At 48.9% G+C, this 22,440-nt stretch overlaps 2 protein-coding genes across 8 annotated transcripts in view; one reads left to right on the top strand and one right to left on the bottom strand.

Annotated features, from left to right (window-relative positions):
* KCNAB2 (potassium voltage-gated channel subfamily A regulatory beta subunit 2) overlaps positions 1-514 on the bottom strand; it is a 97,078-nt gene extending 96,564 nt beyond the window's left edge. For both annotated transcript variants that reach the window (XM_068538762.1, XM_068538764.1), the window contains exon 1: positions 428-514. The gene's annotated coding sequence lies outside the window, so the exon portion shown is untranslated. The remainder of the gene's footprint in view (positions 1-427) is intronic.
* A 269-nt stretch (positions 515-783) lies between these two features.
* Positions 784-22,440, top strand: part of NPHP4 (nephrocystin 4) — a 141,737-nt gene continuing 120,080 nt past the window's right edge. For all 6 annotated transcript variants that reach the window (XR_011073448.1, XM_068538758.1, XM_068538757.1 and 3 more), the window contains exons 1-4: positions 784-956; positions 1,936-1,985; positions 13,679-13,848; positions 21,606-21,758. Coding sequence is in view for 5 of the 6 variants with exons in the window: in XM_068538758.1 (XP_068394859.1) it covers positions 13,714-13,848; positions 21,606-21,758 (288 nt within the window). In the remaining variant the exon portion in view is untranslated. The remainder of the gene's footprint in view (positions 957-1,935; positions 1,986-13,678; positions 13,849-21,605; positions 21,759-22,440) is intronic.

Genomic DNA, 22,440 nt, shown 5'->3' with positions numbered 1-22,440 from the left:
GGAAGGAAAGGCAAGATGAGCCTTCAGGAGCAACAAGGAGAGAGATGCGGAGGACCAAGACCAGGAGCGCTCCGATGGGGCTGCGCTGAAGGGGGGATGGGGGAGGGGGAGGCGAGGCTGCGGGAAAAGGAGGGGGCAGAGACGGGACGAGCGGAAGGATGAAGTTTGGGGCAGGGGTCGGGGATGGGAGCTAAAAGGTCGGGCGGGTTGGCAGATAGGGCAGGCAAGGGAGGACGGGTTGGGGGAAGGGAGATGATGGAGAACAAGGCGAGCCGGTTGGAGAGGAGGTGAGGACGGAGGCGGGCGCGGGGACGCGCTGGGGGAAAGGATATGGAGAGTCAGCGCGGGCCTCGCGGGGGCCCGCCGCCGCTCTCCCGGCGCACGGCCGTGTACGGCGCGGACGGCCGGGGTCTCCCCCTGCACTCACCTGGGGGCTCCAGCTCCGGATCCTCTGCCCCGCTCCGGATCTTCCTTCCCGCCCTGCCCCTGCGACTTTAGCGCCCCCGAATCCCACTAGCTCCACCAGGTTCCGCCCGCAGCATCTTCACCTCGTGGGACGCCCGGGGCCACGCCTCTGCCAGCTTCTCATTGGCTGGCCTTCACGCCACTCACATTCCTATTGGCAGAGGGATCGCCGACCATGCAAATCAGAACGGGCCCGCCGCCGCGCCTATTGGCTGGCGCTCCCGGAGCGGCGCCCCTGGACTTGGGCTCTGACTGGTCCCGCGGTGCTGCTGACGCAAAGGTCGGGGGGTGGGTTCTTTCCCTTCTGAGGCTCCTCCGGCGGGTGGCAGTGGGTCGGGTGACCCTCGGCCGGTCCTCGGACCGCAAGGCTTGCGGCTCCGGTGGGCACCGGCCGGCCGCCGGGCCTCTGGATCCGTCCGAGGGGCACATCCTCGAAAGCTTGGGGCTCGACGCCCCAGGGCGGGTGCGGCGGCTGCAGCCTCGTCTCCTAGGTAACGCTGCCCGCCGCGGGCGGAACCACGTTGGCTGGCTCCGCGGGGGAGGTTAGACGCGGCCCGGAGGCGCGGGGGCCGCCGAACGGGTCGGGGCCTCGGGCCCGGGGTGGGGGTGCTCTGTGCGTCTTTCCCCGGGGCCCGGTGCCTGCGGGGCGCGGCGGCCGCGCGGGCGCGGGGCTGTGCCCGCGTCGGTCGCACCTCCTTTCCCCCTCCGTGACACTTGGTGCGGCCGGGGCCGCAGGCTTCGGGGGCTTCTTGGGGCTCAACCTCAGTACTCTGTCCCTAGACCCTGCGCCCCCTTGCAGCCCTCCAGCTTAAGGCGACCGCGGTGCCGCCGGCCTGGGCTGTGCTGAGACCGCGGCTTTGGCCCTCCCCTTTTCCCCGTCGGACCCCTGCCGGGGACCCCTGCTTCTCCTGTCCCCACTGGGTGCCTGTCCCCCGCTGGCCCTGCCGACCCGTCCCAGCGCCGCCGCCCAGTGGAGATCTGGAGACTCCCTGGCCCTCGCAGGAGGCCCTGCCTTGATGGCCCTGCCTGCCTACGGCCTCCCCTGGAGCTGCTCCCACCTTCCCCTCCGCTGTCCAGCCCACCGACCTCCTGACCGCCTCCGAGCACCCCACCTGGGCCCTTCTCGAGACCCCAGTGCTCGGTCTCCTGCTCGCTTCTTCAGACTCAGAGGCCCCACCTTTGCATCTCTCTTCCATGCCTGTCTCCCTAGAAGACAAGATGCCTTCTCAGACCCGGTCCTGCCTTCGGTGTTGCACTGTGTCACTTGGGTTGAAGCATACGAAGGAAGTCTGGCTTCCCAAGCTTGTGTAGATGGAAAAGGTGTCCTTTAGATGATTGTGGATAGTCGCCCCCAGTTCCCGCCCAGGTCTTCATCACAGCTGACTACACCCTCCGGGCCTCTGATTTTCAGAGGTCACAGCCACCTCCTTTGTGTGCTAACTGGCATCCTGTCTTTCTGCCTCTCTCCAGATACATTCCTCGAGGGCAGGACGGTTTCTCCACGGCCTGGCACGTGGTAGGTACTCAAAGACTATTCCTTGAATGAGGAATTCCTGGCAGTGCTTAAGTAGACCTCTACTTACTCTCAAAAAAGCTCCCCAAAGCTTTCAGGTCTCAGGCATTCCAGATTTTGTTCACTTCTGGGTGGGAAGCGTCCCTGTGTCCGGGCAGCTCCTTTTGGTTCCTGCTCCTCCCTTTCCTTGGTGAACCACTGCTTGTGAGACATCAACCCAGCTTAGCACTTCAGCGCCCGGATTCCCTCCTCTTCTCTACCCTCCCTCCCCCGCCAAAAAAAGGAGTCTGGATTAGGCTTGTCTTCTGTGTGCTGCTCACACTCGATCCCTTGTTTTTTTAATTTTTAAAATTTTATTTTATTATTATTTTTTATACAGCAGGTTGTTATTAGTCTATTTTATACATATTAGCGTGTATATGTCAATCCCAATCTCCCAATTCATCCCACCATCCCCCCACCCTGCTCCTGCTTTCCCCCCTTGGTGTCCATACGTTTGTCCTCTACATCTGTGTCTCTATTTCTGCCTTGCAAACCGGTTCATCTGTACCATTTTCTAGATTCCACATGTATGCATTAATATACCATATTTGTTTTTCTCTTTCTGACTTCACTCTGTATGACAGTCTCTGGGTCCATCCACGTCTCTACCAGTGACCCAATTTCGTTCCTTTTTATGGCTGAGTAATATTCCATTGTATATGTGTACCATATCTTCTCTATCATTTTGTCTATTGATGGGCATTTAGGTTGCTCCCATGACCTGGCTGTTGTAAACAGTGCTGCAGTGAACATTGGGGTGCATGTGTCTTTTTGAATTGTGGTTTTCTCTGGGTACATGCCCAGTAGTGGGATTACTGGGTCATGTGGTAGTTCTATTTTTAGTTTTTTAAGGAACCTCCATACTGTTCTCCATAGTGGCTGTATCAATTTACATTCCCACCAACAGTGCAAGAGGGTTCCCTTTTCTCCACACCCTCTCCAGCATTTGTTTTTTGTAGATTTTCTGATGATGCCCATTCTAACCGATGTGAGGTGATACCTCATTGTAGTTTTGATTTGCATTTCTCTGATAATTAGTGATGTTGAGCAGCTTTTCATGTGCCTCTTGGCCATCTGTATGTCTTTGGAAAAATGTCTATTTAGGTCTTCTGCCCATTTTTGGATTGGGTTGTTTGTTTTTTTAATATTGAGCTGCATGAGCTGTTTATATATTTTGGAGATTAATTGTTTGTCCGTTGATTCGTTTGCAAATATTTTCTCCCATTCTGAGGGTTGTCTTTTCATCTTGTTTATTGTTTCCTTTGCTGTGCAAAAGCTTTTAAGTTTCATTAGGTCCCATTTGTTTATTTTTGTTTTTATTTCCATTACTCTAGGAAGTGGGTCAAAAAAGATCTTGCTGCGATTTATGTCAGAGGGTGTCTTTCCTATGTTTTCCTCTAAGAGTTTTATAGTGTCCAGTCTTACATTTAGGTCTTTAATCCATTTTGAGTTTATTTTTGTGTATGGTGTTAGGGAGTGTTCTAATTTCATTCTTTTACATGTAGCTGTCCAGTTTTCCCAGCATCATTTATTGAAGAGACTGTCTTTTCTCCATTGTATATCCTTGCCTCCGCTGTCATAGATTAGTTGAGCATAGGTGCGTGAGTTTATCTCTGGGCTTTCTATCCAGTTCCGTTGATCTATATTTCTGTTTTTGTGCCAGTACCATATTGTCTTCATTACTGTAGCTTTGTAGTATATTCTGAAGTCAGGGAGTCTGATTCCTCCAGCTCCATGTTTTTTCCCTCAAGATTGCTTTGGCTAATCAGGGTCTTTTGTGTCTCCATACAAATTTTGAGATTTTTTGTTCTAGTTCTGTAAAAAATGCCATTGATAATTTGATAGGGATTGCATTGAACCTGTAGACTGCTTTGGGTAGTATAGTCATTTTCACAATGTTGATTCTTCCAATCCAAGGACATGGTATATCTCTCCATCTGTTTGTGTCATCTTTGATTTCTTTCATCAGTGTTTTATAGTTTTCTGAGTACATATCTTTTACCTCCTTAGGTAGGTTTATTCCTAGGTATTTTATTCTTTTTGTTGCAATGGTGAATGGGATTATTTCCTTAATTTCTCTTTCTGATCTTTCATTGTTAGTGTAAGGGATGCAAGAGACTTCTGTGCATTAGTATTGTATCCTGCAACTTTACCAAAGTCATTGATTGGCTCTAGTAGTTTTCTGGTGGCACCTTTAGGATTATCTCTGTATAGTGTCATGTCATCTGCAAACAGTGACAGTTTTACTTCTTCTTTTCCAATTTGTATTCCTTTCATTTCTTTTTCTTCTCTGATTGCCGTGACTAGGACTTCCAATATTATGTTGAATAATAGTGACGAGAGTGGACATCCTTGTCTTGTTCCTGATCTTCGATAAATGCTTTCAGTTTGTCACCATTGAGAGTGATGTTTGCTATGGGTTTGTCATATATGACCTTTATTATGTTGAGGTAGTTTCCCTCTATGCCCACTTTCTGGAGAGTTTTTATCATAAATCGGTGTTGAATTTTGTCAAAAGCTTTTTCTGCGTCTTTTGAGATGATGAAATGGTTTTTATTCTTCAGTTTGTTAATATGGTGTATCACATTGATTGATTTGCGTATATTGAAGAATCCTTGCATCCCTGGGATAAATCCCACTTGATCGTGGTGTATGATCCTTTTAATGTGTTGTTGGATTCTGTTTGCTAGTATTTTGTTGAGGATTTTTGCATCTATAATCATCAGTGATATTGGTCTGTAATTTTCTTTTTTTGTAGTATCTTTGTCTGGTTTTGGTATCAGGGTGACGGTGGCTCGTAGAATGAGTTTGGAAGTGTTCCTTCTTCTGTGATTTTTTGGAAGAGTTTGAGAAGGGTAGGTGTTAGCTCTTCTGTAAATGTTTGATAGAATTCACCTGTGAAGCCATCTGGTCCTGGACTTTTGTTTGTTGGAAGATTTTTTTTTTTTTTCAATTAAATCTTCGCTTTATTCTCTTTCTTTCTTTTTTTTTTTTTTTAAAACATCTTTATTGAAGTATAATTGCCTTACAATGGTGTGTTAGCTTCTGCTTTATAACAAAGTGAATCAGTTATACACATACAATATGTTCCCATATCTCTTCCCTCTTGCATCTCCCTCCCTCCCACCCTCCCCATCCCACCCCTCTAGGTGGTCACAAAGCACCGAGCTGATCTCCCTGTGCTATGTGGCTGCTTCCCACTAGCTATCTATTTTACATTTGGTAGTGTATATATGTCCATGACACTCTCTTACCCTGTCACATCTCACCCCACCCCCTCCCCATATCCTCAAGTCCATTCTCTAGTAGGTCTGTGTCTTTATTCCCGTCTTGCCACTATGTTGGAAGATTTTTAATCACAGTTTTAATTTTATTACTTGTGATTGGTCTGTTCATATTTTCTATTTCTACCTGCTTCAGTCTTGGAAGGTTGTACGTTTCTAAGAATTTGTGCATTTCTTCCAGGTTGTCCATTTTATTGGCATAGAGTTGCTTGTGCTAGTCTCTTATGATGCTCTGTATTTCTTCGGTGTCCGTTGTAACTTCTTTTTCATTTCTAATTTTATTGATTTGAGTCCTCTCCCTCTTTTTCTTGATGAGTCTGGCTAAAGGTTTATCAATTTTGTTTATCTTCTCAAAGAACCAGCTTTTAGTTTTATTGATCTTTGCTATTGTTTTCTTTGTTTCTATTTCATTTATTTCTGCTCTGATCTTTATGATTTCTTTCCTTCTACTAACTTTGGGTTTTGTTTGTTCTTTCTCTAGTTCCTTTAGGGGTAAGGTTAGATTGTTTGAAATTTTTTTCTTGTTTCTTGAGGTAGGATTGTATTGCTAAAAGCTTCCCTCTTAGAACTGCTTTTGCTGCATCTCACAGTCATGTTTTCATTGTCATTTGTCTCTAGGTATTTTTTGATTTTCTCTTTGATTTCTTCAGTGATCTCTTGGTTATTTAGTAGTGTGTTGTTTAGCCTCCATGTGTTTTTGCTTTTTACGGTTTTTTTCCTGTAATTTATTTCTAATCTCATAGTGTTGTGGTCGGAAAAGATGCTTGATACGATTTCAGTTTTCTTAAATTATCTGAGGCTTGATCTGTGACCCAAGATGTGATCTATCCTGGAGAATGTTCTGTGTGCACTTGAGAAGAAAGTGTTATCTGCTGTTTTCGGATGGAATATCCTATAAATATAAATTAAATCTATTTGGTCTATTGTGTCATTTAAAGCTTGTGTTTCCTTATTAGTTTTCTGTCTGGATGATCTGTCCATTGGTGTAAGTGACGTGTTAAAGTCCCCCACTATTATTGTGTTACCATCAATTTCCTCTTTTATAGCTGTTAGCATTTGCCTTATGTATTGAGGTGCTCCTATGTTGGGTGCATATATATTTATAATTGTTATATCTTCTTCTTGGATTGATCCCTTGATCATTATGTAGTGTCCTTCCTTGTCTCTTGTCACATACTGTATTTAAAAGTCTATTTTATCTGATATGAGTATAGCTACTCCAGCTTTCTTTTGATTTCCATTTGCATGGAATATCTTTATCCATCCCCTCACTTTCAGTCTGTATCTGTCCCTAGGTCTGAAGTGTGTGTTTTATAGACAGCATATATTGTTTTTGTATCCATTCAGCGAGCCTGTGTCTTTTGGTTGGAGCATTTAATCCATTCACGTTTAAGGTAATTATCGATATGTATGCTCCTATTACATTTTCTTAATTGTTTTGGGTTTGTTTTTGTTGGTCCTTTTCTTCTCTTGTGTTTCCTACTTAGAGAAGTTCCTTTAGCATTTGTTGTAGAGCTGGTTTGGTGGTGCTGAATCCTCTTGGTTTTTGCTTGTCTGTACAGCTTTTGATTGCTCTGTCGAATCTGAGTGAGATCTTGCCGGGTAGAGTAATCTTGGTTGTAGGTTCTTCCTTTTCATCACTTTAAATATATCGTGCCACTCCCTTCTGGCTTGTAGAGTTTCTGCTGAGAAATCAGCTGTTAACCTTATGGGAGTTCCCTTGTATGTTATGTGTAGTTTTTCCTTTGTTGCTTTCAATAATTTTTCTTTGTCTTTAATTTTTGTCAGTTTGGTTACTCTGTGTCTCGGCGTGTTTATCCTTGGGTTTATCCTGCCTGGGACTCTCTGTGCTTCCTGGACTTGGGCGCCTATTTCCTTTCCTATGTTAAGGAAGTTTTCGACTATAATCTCTTCAAATATTTTCTCAGTTCCTTTCTCTCTCTCTTCTCCTTCTGGGACCACTATAATGCAAATGTTGGTGCATTTAATGTTGTCCCAGAGGTCTCTTAGGCTGTCTTCATTTATTTTCATTATTCTGTTCTCTGGCAGTGATTTCCACCTTTCTGTCTTACAGGTCACTTATCCGTTCTTCTGCCTCAGTTATTCTGCTATTGATTCCTTCTAGTGTATTTTTCATTTCAGTTATTGTATTGTTCATCTCTGTGTGTTCTTTAATTCTTCTAGGTCTTTGTTAAACATTTCTTTCATCTTCTCGATCCTTTCTCCATTCTTTTTCCGAGGTCCTGGATCATCTTGACTATCATTATTCTGAATTCTTCTGGAAGGTTGCCTATCTCCACTTCATTTAGTTGTTTTTATGGGGTTTTATCTTGTTCCTTCATCTGGTACATAGCCCTCTGCCTTTTCATCTTATCTATCTTTCTGTGAATGTGGTTTTTGTTCCACAAGCTCCAGGATTGTAGTTCTTCTTGCTTCTACTGTCTGCCCTCTGGTGGATGAGGCCATCTAAGAGGCTTGTGCAAGCTTCCTGTTGGGAGGGACTGGTGGTGGCTAGAGCTGACTGTTGCTCTGGTGGGCAGAGCTCAGTAAAACTTTAATCGGCTTGTCTGCTGATGGGTGGGGCTGGGTTCCCTCCCTGTTGGTTGTTTGGCCTGAGGCGACCCAACACTGGAGCCTACCCGGGCCCTCTGGTGGGGCTAATGGTGGACTCTGGGAGGGCTCTCGCCAAGGAGTACTTCCCAGAACTTCTGCTGCCAGTGTCCTTGTCCTCACGGTGAGACACAGCCACCCCTTCCTCTGCAGGAGACCCTCCAACACTGGCAGGTAGGTCTGATTCAGTCTCCTATGGGGTCACTGCTCCTTCCCCTGGGTCCCACTGCGCACACTACTTTGTATGTGCCCTCCAAGAGTGGACTCTCTGTTTCCCCCAGTCCTGTCAAAGTCCTGCAATCAAATCCCACTAGCCTTCAAAGTCTGATTCTCTAGGAATTCCTCCTCCCGTTGCTGGACCCCCAGGTTGGGAGGCCTGACGTGGGGCTCAGAACCTTCACTCCAGTGGGTGAACTTCTGTGGTATAAGTGTTCTCTAATTTGTGAGTCACCCACCCAGCAGTTATGGGATTTGATTTTACTCTGATTGCGCCCCTCCTACCGTCTCACTGTGGCTTCTCCTTTGTCTTTGGATGTGGGGTATCTTTTTTGGTGAGTTCCAGTGTCTTCCTGTCGATGATTGTCCAGCAGCTAGTTGTGATTCCGGTGCTCTCGCAAGAGGGAGTGAGCGCATGTCCTACGCCGCCATCTTGAACCAATCTCCACCCCCTTGTTTTTGTCCCACTGGATATTTAGATTCTTGAAGACAGGGCATTTGACAGTCCGCTTCATGGTGTGTGTACTGGGACAGAACAAGTGCTTGGTGAATATTTGTTGGCTGGGTCTGCAGAAGCAAGGACCTCCAGGGAACTTTACAGCCGCTCCTTTTGTAGATGAGAAGCAGACGCCTGGAGGGCCAAAGGCTTTCCAGAAGTCTGAGAGGAGAGGGAGGATCAGCCCGGTCCTGGACCAGTGCCCTCTCTGTGCCCTCAGGGCCTCTGCTCCTTTGCCTCTCCTGGTCTTGGTGGGCAGAGGGCCGGCATGGCTATAACGTCTTTGATGTGAGTGTGACTGGCTGTGTGCTTTCAGACTGGCTGTTTAACCTCTGAGCTTCACTTTCCACATCTATAACATGGGGACAGTAATGGTACTTACCTTACGGAGATGTTGGAATAATGAATATGAAGATGTTTGCGAGTGCCTGGCTCACGATAAGGATTCAATAAAAGCTGGTGCATTTTCTTTATTTCCCCTCTGGAGAGCCCACTGTACCCTTCTCTTGGGCTGAAAGCATGGGACCCTCCCAGTTTTCCCTTTTCTGTTCATCTAGCCCCAAAGGCCCCTCTGCCCTTCCTCCGCAGCCTTCTTAATTCCTCCACAGCATAACTTAATGATTTACTGAATCACTAAAAAAGTTTTCACTGAGGACCTAGTCCTGACCTCATGGAGCTCAGTCCTGCAGGACGACCAGGACCACGTAGCCTGGTGGAGCCTGGTGGAGCGGGGTGCCTTCTGTGGCAGGGTCCTTTGTGGGGGTTGGAGGTGCTCTCCTGGGGAGGTGGCTCCTGGTCTGACTTCTCAAGGAAGAGGAGGAGTCACCCCAGGGTGTGCGCCTGTTGGGCTGGGGGGTGGCACGGACGTGGTGTCCGGGAGGAACTGAAGCAAGGGCCGCGTGGAGTGGACAGGAGTGAGGGCTGGGTGAGAGCCGTTCTGGGTGGGGGGGTGGGGGAAGGCAAGAGCTCTGCGTGTCCCAGAGTCCCTGGGACCGTCTGGGCTCCCACCCCCAGGAGCCTGTGTCTCAGGAGTCACCCCCCTTCCGTCCCCCTCTCGGAATGTTGCTGCCTGCTTGCACCTGCCCGTCTCAGTTCTTTGATTTTGGGCGGCCTGCCTTTCTGAGTAGCTGCCTCTTGTGCCGGTGCATCTTCTGCTGGTGCTGCCTGGGGCATCCTGTTGTGCGTCCCCTGCCCGGGCGACCGTAGCGGGAGGGCTCCGCAGCAGCTCCCCGCCAAGTGTGGTGCTGGGTCCCACTCAGGGAAGTGCGGGGAGGTACTGGCGCAGGAATCTGGGGCACGGGAGCAAAGTCTGGAGCGCCCTGCAAAGGAGGGTGCGTCCTGGGCTCGGGAAACACCGCGGGGCAGGGTGTGGGGCTGGTGGGGCCCCTTCCAGAGGGTATCCTGCCGCGTGTGCTTTACTTGTGCTCCCGAGGCAGGAAGGGCTTCCCTGTAGATATGCACTCGCTTTCTAAGGATAAACCTCCCAACTTTATAACTAATGTCAAGGGGAAAAAAGCACATTTTCCTGAAAAACAAATGTTTTGAGAGTCAAGTTTATTGAAACTTAAATTTCATGATTGAATTTGTTGAGTCCTGATGGACAGCCTGGTACCAAGGCCACAGGACAGTAGGTTCCCTTCTGCAAGCAGTGGGCCAGTGAGCAGATCAGTACAGGACAGGTGACAAGTGCTCAGAGGCCTGCTGGGTGTTGGTCAGACCTCTTCTGCTTATAGGTCATGGACACCTGTAGGAGTTCCCATGGCTTCTGTAACAAATTACCACAAACTGGGGGACTGAAAACAATTTATCTTCTTTCAGTTCTGAAGGTTAGAAGTCCGAAATCAGTCTCGCTGGGATAAAGTCAAGGTGCGGGCAGGGCTGTGATCCTTCTGGAGGCTCTAGGGAGAATCGGTTTCCTTGCTTTTTCCAGCTTCAAGAGGCGCCTGCATTCCTCGGCTTGTGGTCCCTCCCTCCGTCTTCACGTCTTTCCCGCTTCTGCCTCGCCTGGCCTTTTCTCTGACCCCCCTGCCTCTCTCTCATCAGGACCCTTGTGACAATAGCAGGCCCACCTGGGTAATCCAGGTACTCTCCCCATCTCATGGTCTTTAACCTGATCACACCCACAAAGTCCCTTTTGCCACGTGAAGTCCAACATTCATAGGTTCTGAGGATTAGGATGGGGACGTCTTTGGGGGCCATTATTTAGCCGCCACAGGCCTCCACAGGCCTTTACAGCTCCTGTAACTCAGCTCTGGTCGGGGTGGGGCTGCCTTCCATCAGGCTCTCTCCACCTGGAGGTCTGGGTCCTGCCGGCAGGGCCGTCCTCGCCACCCTCCATCTCCACCAGCCTCCCCTGGGCTGGCCTCTACCTTAGGCTCTCCCTGGGGTGGCAGAGTGGCCCCTGGGGCTCCAGGCCGGCCTGGGCAGCTCCTGGCCTGGGGGAGAGACAGCCTGTCCAGAGGGCGGCATGGCTGGAGTCCCAGGGAAGACACACCCAGTGTGTGTCATAGGTTCATTTCTGAGACCGTCGCTGAAGCCCTCTGGCCGGAACTGGGGAGGGTCGTTCCACGAAACAAGGGATATTGAGTAGACAAATATAACCTACAAAGGAAAAACCCCCAAACTAACCAATGTGCGCGCCTTCCTGTTCATACGGTAACAGTCTGGATCTGGAGGCTGAGGGGTGTGCCTGCCCAAGGGGGTGCCGGGTGGGAGTGGCATTCCAGTGGGGGGCCGGGCCCCGCCCCGAGGCCCGCCGGGTGTGGGAGAGCAGCTCGGGGGCTGGTCACATCCGTGCCTCCCAGACCCCCTGCCTTCCCTGCACAGCCTGTGAGCGTGGAGGTGGGCTGGCTGCCCGAAGCCTTGAATTTTGGGTCCCTGTAGAGCAGCCCTTTTCCAGCTTTTGAGTGTCAGATCCCTTTATGCTTTAAAAAATGATTGAGAACTCCAAATAACTTTAAAACTTGAGTGATATCTACCAATATTTATTATTGAGAAATATCTACAGTGTTATTAATTCATTTAAAAACAGTAGACCTGTTACATGTTAACATAAAGATGTATTTTTTTAATGAAAGCCAATTGTGTTTTCCGAAACAAAAACATGAGCAAGAACTGTGGGGTTGTTTTGCTTGTTTGTGAATCCCTTTAATATCCGGCTGACAGACTGCTGAGGACTGCTTGGTCTGGTACAGGCTTCTCTGTTGTGATGGGTCATTTCGGCTGAAGTATTTGAAGGAAATCCAGCCTCACCCAGATAAGGGAGTAGGCCCTTAGAGAACTGTGGATGTTCTGCTTTGGTGCTGTACCCAAATCCACAAGTGGTTGTTTCTTAACGGTGTCTTGAGTGCGGAGTTTGACACCCTGTTCGTGAACTTTCATAGTGTTAGGTTAAAACCCTCTGGCCTGCCTCGCACTTTGGGTGTATCTTTCATGCATGCAGAATTTTACATCATCGTGCTTGTTCACTCAGAAAATACCGCTTCTCAGTTAGGCAGATCTTCCAAATATTGACACATCTAATCACACAGTTTCAAAAGATCACTTTCGTTACCTGCACTACCCATCTCGTCAGGAAAGTCTTTAAAGAAGTATGCAGCTGTCAGGCTCACAGTGGAGGGTACAGACTTTCCCAATTCTGAATTTTGCCTGAAAGCTCAATTTTTTTGACGAGTTTTCCTTGCAGTGACAGGTTCATTTTGTTCACGTTTGAGAGATTGTCTACAAAGCACCCAAGTCTGAAAAACCGTGGTTTGTCTGTGAGCCGTTCTTTTAGTAAGAGTGGTGTTGCTGAGTGAAAGAAGGAGCCAGTTCAGCTCGCAGCCCAGCGATCACGCCCGGCTCACCCTGGGGTGACCATTGTCTCTCACCTGGCTGCAGAAATGCTTTTCGTGTATTTCCCGTTTCATCACAGAATGTTAAAAGCACGCATCCTCAAGGGTCAAGACGTCATAAAATCCATAGTTTTCACAGCTTCCCCAAGGACGTTCTTAGGTGAAGCTGTTGAACTTTGTGCCGTGAGAGGTGAAGAGCACAGGATGGCTGGTGGGGTGTGGTGCCCTCTGCCTCGGGGCGTAATGAGGCCCCAGCAGCTTCACCCACCACTGCCTCGGTGCCACCCGCGCCAATGCCAACCCAGTGAAAGAGGCAAGTGGCATCTGGAGGTTATGAAAATAGCTTTGACCCTGTGGAGCCCTTGACCACCTTGGGCAACCTCAGGGGTTTGGGAACCACATTCAGAAAACTGCTGTCTTAGAAGATCAAACCCCATGCCTTCTTGCTTGCCGTTTTAGCATACAGAATTCGGCCTCTGTTCAAGGCCAAGAGCTTAAGATTTTGTGTCAGCTGAAGACAGTGTCTCGAGAAGGTTCAGATCCCTGTCTGCTGGAAGGCAGGTAACATCCTTATTGAGCCAGGTCGCCAAGACACCCGGAGCCCTCAAGACCTGTCCCCACCTGGCTTCACCAGCAAGACTGCATGTAGCTCAGCTGTCTTGGGTGCCGGACTTCAGGGTCCCCTTGAGCCAGGGCTCTCGTGATGACATCTGGACCCATTGGCCTTGCTCTGGCTCTGCCTGCCTTTTTGTATGTGTCTCAAGGTAGCTGCTCCTGTGGTGGCCTGGGCAGCTTCAGGCTGATGACCTCTCTGCTCTGAAGGCCACAGGGAAGAGTGTTTCCTTCTCCCAACAGAACCAGCAGAAGCGCTGAGATCACCTCTCGTTGGCTCGGAGCGGGTCATGCGCCCCAAGCCGCTCTAAGACAGCCCTGGTTCCCGAGGCCTGGTGCCCTTGTGCAGGGCTCGACCTCCACAGCTGGACAAAGCACGTGCCGGTCCCTAAACCAGTCACTGAGGCCAGGATAGGTGTGCTCTGGTTGGCCAGGGGAAGGTGGCGTGGGCGCCAGTCTGCTGCCCTGGGGGCTAGAGGGTGGGATGGCAGAGTGCGGGTTGGTGGTTTCCCTGGGGTTCCCGGGAGGTAGGAAGCTTTCAGAACTGCTCTAAGAACTGTGGCCCTCATAACTCTTTTCTTTATTTGAACATGAATGCTGCAGGTAGTCCTAGAGGCCCCCAGCGACCCTCAGACCGGCAGAATGCATGACTGGCAGAGGATCTTTGACCAAAACCTGCTGGCCCCTCCCCACACACAGAGAGCACGCCAGCCTCTAAAGGAATCGACGGCATTTCAGTGTGTCCTGAAGTGGCTTGATGGCCCGCTAATTAAGCAGGTAAAGAAATTGGTTCTTTACTGTCAAATGCACGCTGTCACTGCTCTCACCTGAGATGGTATTGATTTTCACATGTTTATTTGAGTCTTGCACTGTACCCATCACCCCGGGCGTTGGCAGTACTCGGAGGTAAAGTGGTCCATCAGCAAAGAGGATTTGTGATTCAGCCACTCGGTGAGCACTTTTGACCCTGGCTAAAGGCTGCTTTTTGCCTACGGTGGAGCAATCTAAAAACCCAGGTAATTCGATTTCCTGGGTTATTTCCTGGCCACGTTGTTTGCCGGAGGTGGCCTTGTGCGTGGCTCAGCGTGGCCTGCTTTCGGCCTGGCAGTTAGAACAGCAGGGGCGGGGCTCTGGGCATGCTGGGAGATGTGCCTGGGAGGTACCACCGCCTTTGCACTCAAGCCCTTGCTCTGTGGCTCTGCATCCACCTGTGCCCTCCAGCCGCCAGGGAACCTGCTGGAGAAGCTGGCGCTCCTGTGCCTCCTCAGACCACCCACATGATTGGATGGTCCTAGGGAGGCCCAGTGTCCTGGGGGGGGCGCACAGGCAGGATCCAGCCCTGCCAGTGTGAGCATGTGGCTTGGCAAGACTGTATCTTCTTCCTCTGCAGCTGGCAGGGTCATTCTCCAGGCACTCAAAGCTGTTGGAGCGCTGGGTCTATTATTAAATCACTCACATCCATCCTGCATCATCACTTCAAACCCTTTGATTGAGCACCTGCTGTGTGCTTCCCACTGTTTTAGGTACCGTGGTGATTACTGCTCTTACTACTTTACTTCTTAGCGCTTTACTTGTATTAGTTCACTTCGTCCTCACGGCAACCCGAAGATGTAGGTAGCATCATTACCCCTGTTTTACAGAAGAGGAGGCAACCCAAGATAGGTGACCTTGGTTGCCCAGGGTGACAGAGCTCCAGCCGGCCAGCTGGGACTCCAACCTAGGGAGACCAGCTCCAGCAGTCCTGGCCTTCCAGGAGCTCACAAGATAGTGGACAGCAGTTTCCTCTTTCTTAGGAGTTTTGCAAAAGGAGATTTTATTTATTTTCCCCTTTTACTTTATTAATTCATTTTAATTTGTTTTTGAAAAGGTAATTCCCATAGTTGAAAATCCACAAGGGCACACAGGGAACGTGTATTGTCCCATGAAGTCCCCAAGGCACCCGTGTCCCACCCTAGATACAGCCAGTGTTAACCTGTTTTCTGTACAACTTTCTGGAAATTCTAAGCAAATACAACAAATAAATACAGTTGTATGTATTTTTCCTTTTTCTTACATAAATGATAGCTTATATTCTGTTCTATATCTTAAAAAATTGTTCTTAACAATATGTGTTATAGGTTGTTCATGTCATTCCATGAAGAATTTCTGACTCTTTCTTAAGACAGCATAGCCTTTCCTGTGTGGATGACACGTCATCCATTCATTAGGCCCTTGCTGATGACCGGTTGGACTCCCTCCAGGGCTTTGCTTTTACAGACATTGCTACAATGCGTAACTTCATTGACATCATTTAAAAAAATGCACACATATGTCTGTGGAATGATTCCTACAAGTGGTTTCATGATCTCGAGTCACACATTAAAAGTTTTCATTTAAAACCCAATTATAAGTTGTTTATAAAAAATCACACTGTAAACCTAAAGTGTATGTCTTCAAACCATATGTATGAAAGGAAAAGGATGGAAAAAAGGCCGTGTAAACACTAAGCATAAGAAAGCTTTGTGGCTATACTAATATCAGACAAAGTAGAGTTCAAGGCGAAGCATATTTCTAGAGATAAAGGGACGTTTCATAGTGATGATGGTAATCAGGAAGACGTGACAGTCCTAAATGTGTATGCACCTATGTCGGGAGCCCCCAGAGGCACCCGCCAGGTTCGGTGATACACTAGGAGGAGGACTTGTCGTGACTCAGCACATAGTCATCCTCAAAGGAAAGATTTATTTCAGTGAAAAATCACCGAGTAAGATCAGCCAAGGGAAAGGCATATGGGGGGAAACGGGTGTGAGCTTCCAGGGTCGTCTGCCATGGGAATCCCACAGGACACACTTCATTCCCTCAGCAACAGGCTGTGACAACACCTGTGAAATGCTGCCAACCAAGGAAGCTCGTTAGAGACTCAGTGGCCACAGGCTCTAAAAAACCTCAGGGCTTCTTGGGAACTGGTCGTGTAGACACCCTCTGCCTAGCACATACCAAGATTCCAGAGTCCCAGAAGGAAAGCAGGTGTTCAGCATAAATCACTCTGTACAAGCAGTTTAGGTACCGGGAGCCATTCTTATTCGTTAGGGTGGTGGGGAACCCCACGTTCCCAGACTCTAGCCAAGGGCCAGGCTTGTAAGCCAGCCTTTCAAAGCATAACTGGCCTGCTATGATAACTCTTTTGTGCCCGGCACCCAATAACACGGCTTCCAAATCCGTGAAGCAAAATTTGTAGAACTAAAGGGAACTACATTTAGGTTCACCTTCACAATTGGAGACTTTTCACTCTCTCTCAATAATTGATAGAACAAATAGACCGCCCCCCCCCCAAAAAAATCATAAGGATTTGGAAGATCTGAACACTACCACCAACCACCTTGACCGAATTGTCACCTCTAGAACACTACACACCTAACAAATAAAATACACATTCTTCTCAAGTGCATGCGGAACATTTACGGAGATAGATAATATGCTTGGTCATAAAAATAAGTCTCAAGAAATTTAAAAGGATTGAAATTACAAAGAATATGTTCACTGACTAATATGTTATTAAATTAGAAGTCAATAACAATGAGATACCTAGAAAATCCCCAAATGGTAGAAAATTAAACAGCACACTGCTAACTAACCCTTGGGTCAAAGAAGAATTCAGAGAGCGGGCTTCCCTGGTGGCACAGTGGTTAGGAATCTGCCTGCCAATGCAGGGGACACGGGTTCGAGCCCTGGTCCGGGAAGATCCCACATGCCGCGGAGCAGCTAAGCCCACGCGTCACAACTACTGAAGCCTGCGTGCCTAGAGCCCTTGCTCCGCAACAAGAGAAGCCACCGCAATGAGATGCCCATGCACTGCAACTAAGAGTAGCCCCCGCTGCCACACCTAGAGAAAGCCCGCGCAGCAACGAAGACCCAATGCAGCCAAAAAATAAAAATAATAAAATAAATAAATTTATAAAAAAAAAGAATTCAGAGAGAAATTAGAAAATAATTTGAACTGAATAATGTAAGAATGTATCAAAATTTGTGGGATGCAGTTAATGCAGTCCTTTGAGGGAAACTTGTAGCTTTATATGACTAGGAAAGAAGAAAGGTACAGGCATACCTCATTTTATTGTGCTTTACTTCACTGTGCTTTGCGGATATTGTATTCTTTACAAATTGAAGGTTTGTGACAACCCTGCATGGAGCAAGTCTACCCGTGCCATTTTTCCAGCATTTGCTCGCTTCATGTCTCTGTGTCCCATTTTGGTAATCCTTGCAATATTTCAGACTTTTTCATTATTATTATATGTGTTATGGTAATGTGTCATCAGTGATCTTTGATATTACTACTATGACTCACTGAAGGCTCAGATGATAGTTGGTATTTTTTAGCAATAAATTGTTTTAAAATTAAGGTATGTACATTGTTTTTTAGACATAATGCTATTGTGCACTTAATAGACTACAGTATAGTGTAAACATAATTTTATATGCACTGGGAAACCAAAAAATTCGTGTGACTCCCTTTATTATGATATTCGCTTTATTGCAGTTGTCTGGAACTGAACCCTCAATGTCTCTGAGGTCTGCCTGTATAAAAATCAACAACCCTGCTTCCTCCTTAAGAATCTAGATAAAAGGAACAAATTAAAACCAAAGAAAATAAAAGAAGGAAGTAGTGAATTTCTGGGCAGAAAGCAATAAAGGGCAAATAATAGAGAAAATCAGCAAAGCTAGAAGTTGGTTCTTTGAAAAGATTAATAATACTGATAAACCCCTGGCAAGACTAGTCACGGGAAGAGAGAAAAAACAGATTACCAATAGTAGGAAAGAAAGAAGGAGCATCACTACATATTCTACGGACATTAAAAAGATAATCAAGGGATATTATGAATAACTTGTGTCAATAAATATAACTTAGATGAAATGGACAAATTTCTTGAAAAGCACAACTTACCGAAAGTGACACCAGAAGAAATAGAAGATCTAAATAGCCCTATATTTATTAAAGAAATTGAATTCATAATTAAAAAGCTTCCAGGCTTAGATGACTTCACTCTTGAATTTAATAAAATATTAAAGGAAGAAATAATACCAATTCTAGAACAACTCTTTCAGAAAATAGTGGAGGAGGGAATGCTTCCCAGGTGCTTTTTTGAGGCCATCATAACGCTGATACCTAAACCAGGCAAGGATGTGGCAAGAAAAGTACAGATCCCTATCTCTCATGAATCTTAGCACAAAAATCCTTAATATATTAGGGCATCAGATCCAGCAATATATAAACATGATGGGGTTTATTGCAGGAACACGAAGTTGGTTTTACATACAAAAATCAGCCACTAACATTTAAAAGATCAAGTAGGGAACGTGTTGAAAGTTCAATTTGGATCATCTTACAAATATGTGCAATTTTAGTTAATTTGAGAATTGATAGCTTTAGATGATAGCAGACTTCCCTGTGAAAGGTGTTGGCTGAAAATATTACATGCTTATTTTGAACTCAAGGCACTTTATTAGTCATTTTGGTATGTTTTTCTTACTATTCATTTACCTTTTTGGTTTAGTTTAATTTTACCATGAACGTTGATTACTTTCCTTTGGGATGGCTATTTCAATTCAATTTGGTATTTATTGTGTGTTTGGAACTGTGCGGGGGACACAAGGGTGACCACCCCACACTCTGTCTTCATGGAGCTCTTGGTCCAGCGCGGGGAGACGGACCTAGAAACTTAGACCTGAGTAGAATTGGGTACAGAGTCGCAGAGAGGTGGAGGAGGTGGTTAGGGTGTGGAGTTCGGGAAGGAGACCAAGTCTGCAGGGGAGATCCGGGAGTCCCCAGGTCCCGGCTGGTGATCTCCCCTCCCTGAGAGAGTGGTGAGGAGGTGGAGGGGGCCGATGGTGGTGCCCTGGGTGGTACCAGCTGTGAGGGGAGGCCTGGCCCCCTGGGCAGGTGTGCACACTTAGCACCTCCCCAGGCATGGTCTAGTCCCCAGCCCCAGGGATGGAGCTGGAGGAGGATATTCCAGGCTCTCGTCCTCCTGGAGCTGACATTTAGGTTGGGGTGACCGACCACCAGCATGTAAACGGACAGCTGATGGACACAGGAAACAGAAAGTGGGGTTGGAGGACAGGGGCCTGGATGGCGGGGGTCAGCGAAGGCCTCCCTGGTCAAGGCCTGATGGAAGCGAGGGAGCGATCACAGCAGAGGGGGCGGCGGGGAGGGAGGGGGGTGTGGGGGTGGTGCTGAGAGAGGGGGGAGATGGGAGAGGGCCTGGGCTTGGGATCCCCCCAGACCTGTTGCATCCTCCCCACCTTCACACACGACACCACCTCTCTCGCAGCTGCTCTGGACGGGGGACGAGCCGTCATCTTTCACTAGGGGCTGGGACTCCCCTGCCAGACCCGGGAGGCCTGGGCAGACAGGCGGCCGCCAGCCTCTCCTTCCTGCCTCTCTGCCCCTCGCATCCCGAGTCCGGCTGTCGCCAGGGTCGCTGGGCAGTTCCTTCATAGACGTCCCGAACGTGCCCACTCCCCGTCCCACCTGTGGCCCCCCCGGCGCCCCCCACCCCCGCCTGCCTGGGTGACGGCAGCAGCCTCCTCCCGCCCCCTCCCCATATTCCCGTCCCCATGTGGAGCTGGAGTGATTTCCTTTTTCCAGCGTTGACATATAATTGACAAATAAAATTGTAGGGTACTTGAAACGTACAGCGTGATGATTGGGTGTCCACGTAGGTTGTGGAAGGATTCCGCCAGCAACTTCACACACCCATCACCTCACACTGGACTGATTTTCATAGAATCTCGAATCAGGTGGTGTCACTTCTGCTCAGGCTCTTTCCCTGGCTTCTCCTCCAATTTGGAGTAGAAACCCGGCTTCAAATCACGCTCTGTGAGACCTGCGTGGGAGGCCCCTGCCCCTTCTCTGCACCCCTTACGCAGTCCTACGGGCGTTCTGTTTTAAAACACACCTGGGCTTTTGTTTTTATTTTGTTTTATTCTGGTGGGACCAGCAGAGCAGGAAACGATTGCCACTGAAAGATGGTTTCGTCCTCGTGGTTCCCTGGAAGAGGGGCCGCACCATGCCCTGCAGGGCCACACGGGGAAGCAGCTGGGTCGGTTAGGAGACAGTGGGATGAGGGGAGAGCCTGGGCAAGAGCCTGTATAGCGGTTTTCGTGGGAAGGGATGGGCGAGGCCGGGTCAGCAGATGCACACGCTTAGGACTGGCCAGTCTGAGTAAGTTCAGTGGCTGCCGGGGTGGAGGGGCCGCACCTGGTTGCCTGGTTCTGGCCCGGGATGATTAGGGTGGGAGGATATTGTCTCCTGGAGTGTGAGCCAGGTAGGGGGCGGGTGGGGCTATGGGCTGGAAGGCAGGTCATTTACTGTCACTAGGAATTAGCTGGCCCTGGGCGGGGCAGTCTCTCCCCATGAGGGAGGCCCCAGCGGTCAGAGCACTAAGAACACAGGAAGTGAGAAAAAGTAGTTAACGTCGTTACATATGGTCAGGGTGCTTTCTTGCTGGTCCCTGAGCACCCAGCTCTCTTGGCCCAGAGCCGCCTCCTTCCTGGCTCACTCTCCGCAGGTCCACTCCTGGTTCCCACCCCCTTAGTTCTCAGTTCACACGTCATCTTTCAGAGCCCCTTCCCTGGCCGTCCTATTCAAAGAGCCAACCCACTCATCTCCCCTCACCCACTTTCATTGTTCTTCATGTGAGCCCCAAGGATGGAGATTTTGTCTGTTTTGTTCCTTGTTGTGTCTCTGGTGCCTAGAACAGTGATACACAGAATAGATGCTTAAATAATGTTTACCAAATGATCACATGAGAGGAAAACAGAACTCCTGGTCCCGGGGCAGACAGTAAGAGCTGCACCAATGCCAGCTGCACCAGTCACAAAAGCACTAAAGGCCCAGGCAGAACCTCACTGTAGGTGGTGCCGCTCTGGGGAAAGGGCTGGTCTTTATAGTGTCTGGTGCCTTGTCTGTATTTGTGGCCATGTCTTCTCAGTTCTCAAAGATCCGCTTTTCTTTTGCTCATACCCCAGCGCCACCCCCAAATAATTCTGGCAAGTTGAGCTTTTAGTTTGTGGTTCTATCAGGATGTAAATGGTAAAACAAAACACAAAAAACCATGCAAAATAGCTTAAGCTTGAGGCAATTTGTTAACTCACATAAAGACAAACCCATAGTTAGCATAAGCTTCAGGTGTGGCTTGATCCAGAATCTCATGTGGTGTCACCTGGACTTGTTCTTTCTTGACTCCACATGGCATCATGTGTTTCTGTCTCTGCAGCTCTGGCCTCTTGTGTCTCGTTGCTTCTGGGTGAGTCTCCAGCCTGTGTCTGGGCCCAGGGACTCCAGCCTCTGGTTGGCCAGGGGAGGGCCGTGTACTTTGACTCATAACCTCACCAGGACCACGGGCCGTGGGAGAGAGGTAGTTCCCCGAAAGGAACTGAGACCTAAACTGGGGGATGGATGCCGAGTGGCCCAGTTCTCCGTGGATGGTCCGTCAGCACTTGTTGGGAGGTTCGTGACCTTGGGGACCCTTCAGGGCCGTCCCTCTGTCTCCTAGGGTGTGCTGGAGGTGCTGTCGGAGGTGGGCTGCCACCTGCGAGTGTCCCTCTTTGACGTGACCTACCGACACTTCTTCGGGAGGACGTGGAAGAGCTCGGCGAGGCCCGTGGAGCCGCTCTGCAGGCAGCCCCCCAGGATCGTCTTCAGTGAGGTGGGCGCGGCGGCAGGCGGGTGTGCGGGGTGGGCGTGCAGGGTACAGCGGGCCTGGGGGCGCCGCCAGCGCGTCCCAGACCCCAGGAACGCCCCTGAGCAGCAGGCCCAGCCCTCGCAAAGCTCGTCCTGGCGGCCGGCCCCTGTTTCCAGACAGAATCTTGGGTGGAAGCCACAGGCCCTGAGCGGTTCAGCTGGGAGTGGGAGGGACACACGAGGGGGTTTCGTCGCCTTCACGGAACCTTGCAGCTTTTGGAACAAAGTTAAAGTTAGGAAATCATCGATCTCATCTGGCTCCCCTACTTTTCCTCTCCCCTTCTCTTTCTTTCTTTTTAGTTTCTTCTTCTTTTTTTTTTATATATATATATTTTTTTAAAAAAAATTAATTAATTTACTTATATTTATTTTTGGCTGTGTTGGGTCCTCGTTTCTGTGCGAGGGCTTTCTCCAGTTGCGGCGAGCGGGGGCCACTCTTCATCGCGGTGCGCGGGCCTCTCACTATCGCGGCCTCTCTCGTTGCGGAGCACAGGCTCCAGACGCGCAGGCTCAGTAGTTGTGGCTCACGGGCCTAGTCGCTCCGCGGCATGTGGGATCTTCCCAGACCAGGGTTCGAACGCGTGTCCCCTGCATTGGCAGGCAGATTCTCAACCGCTGTGCCACCAGGGAAGCCCTCTTTTTTTTTT

This window comes from Eschrichtius robustus, chromosome 3 (assembly GCF_028021215.1).
Source record: "Eschrichtius robustus isolate mEscRob2 chromosome 3, mEscRob2.pri, whole genome shotgun sequence".
Classification (NCBI taxonomy): Eukaryota; Metazoa; Chordata; class Mammalia; order Artiodactyla; family Eschrichtiidae; genus Eschrichtius; species Eschrichtius robustus.
Note: the sequence above shows the minus strand (reverse complement) of the source record. Positions and strands in the feature narration are given on the sequence as shown.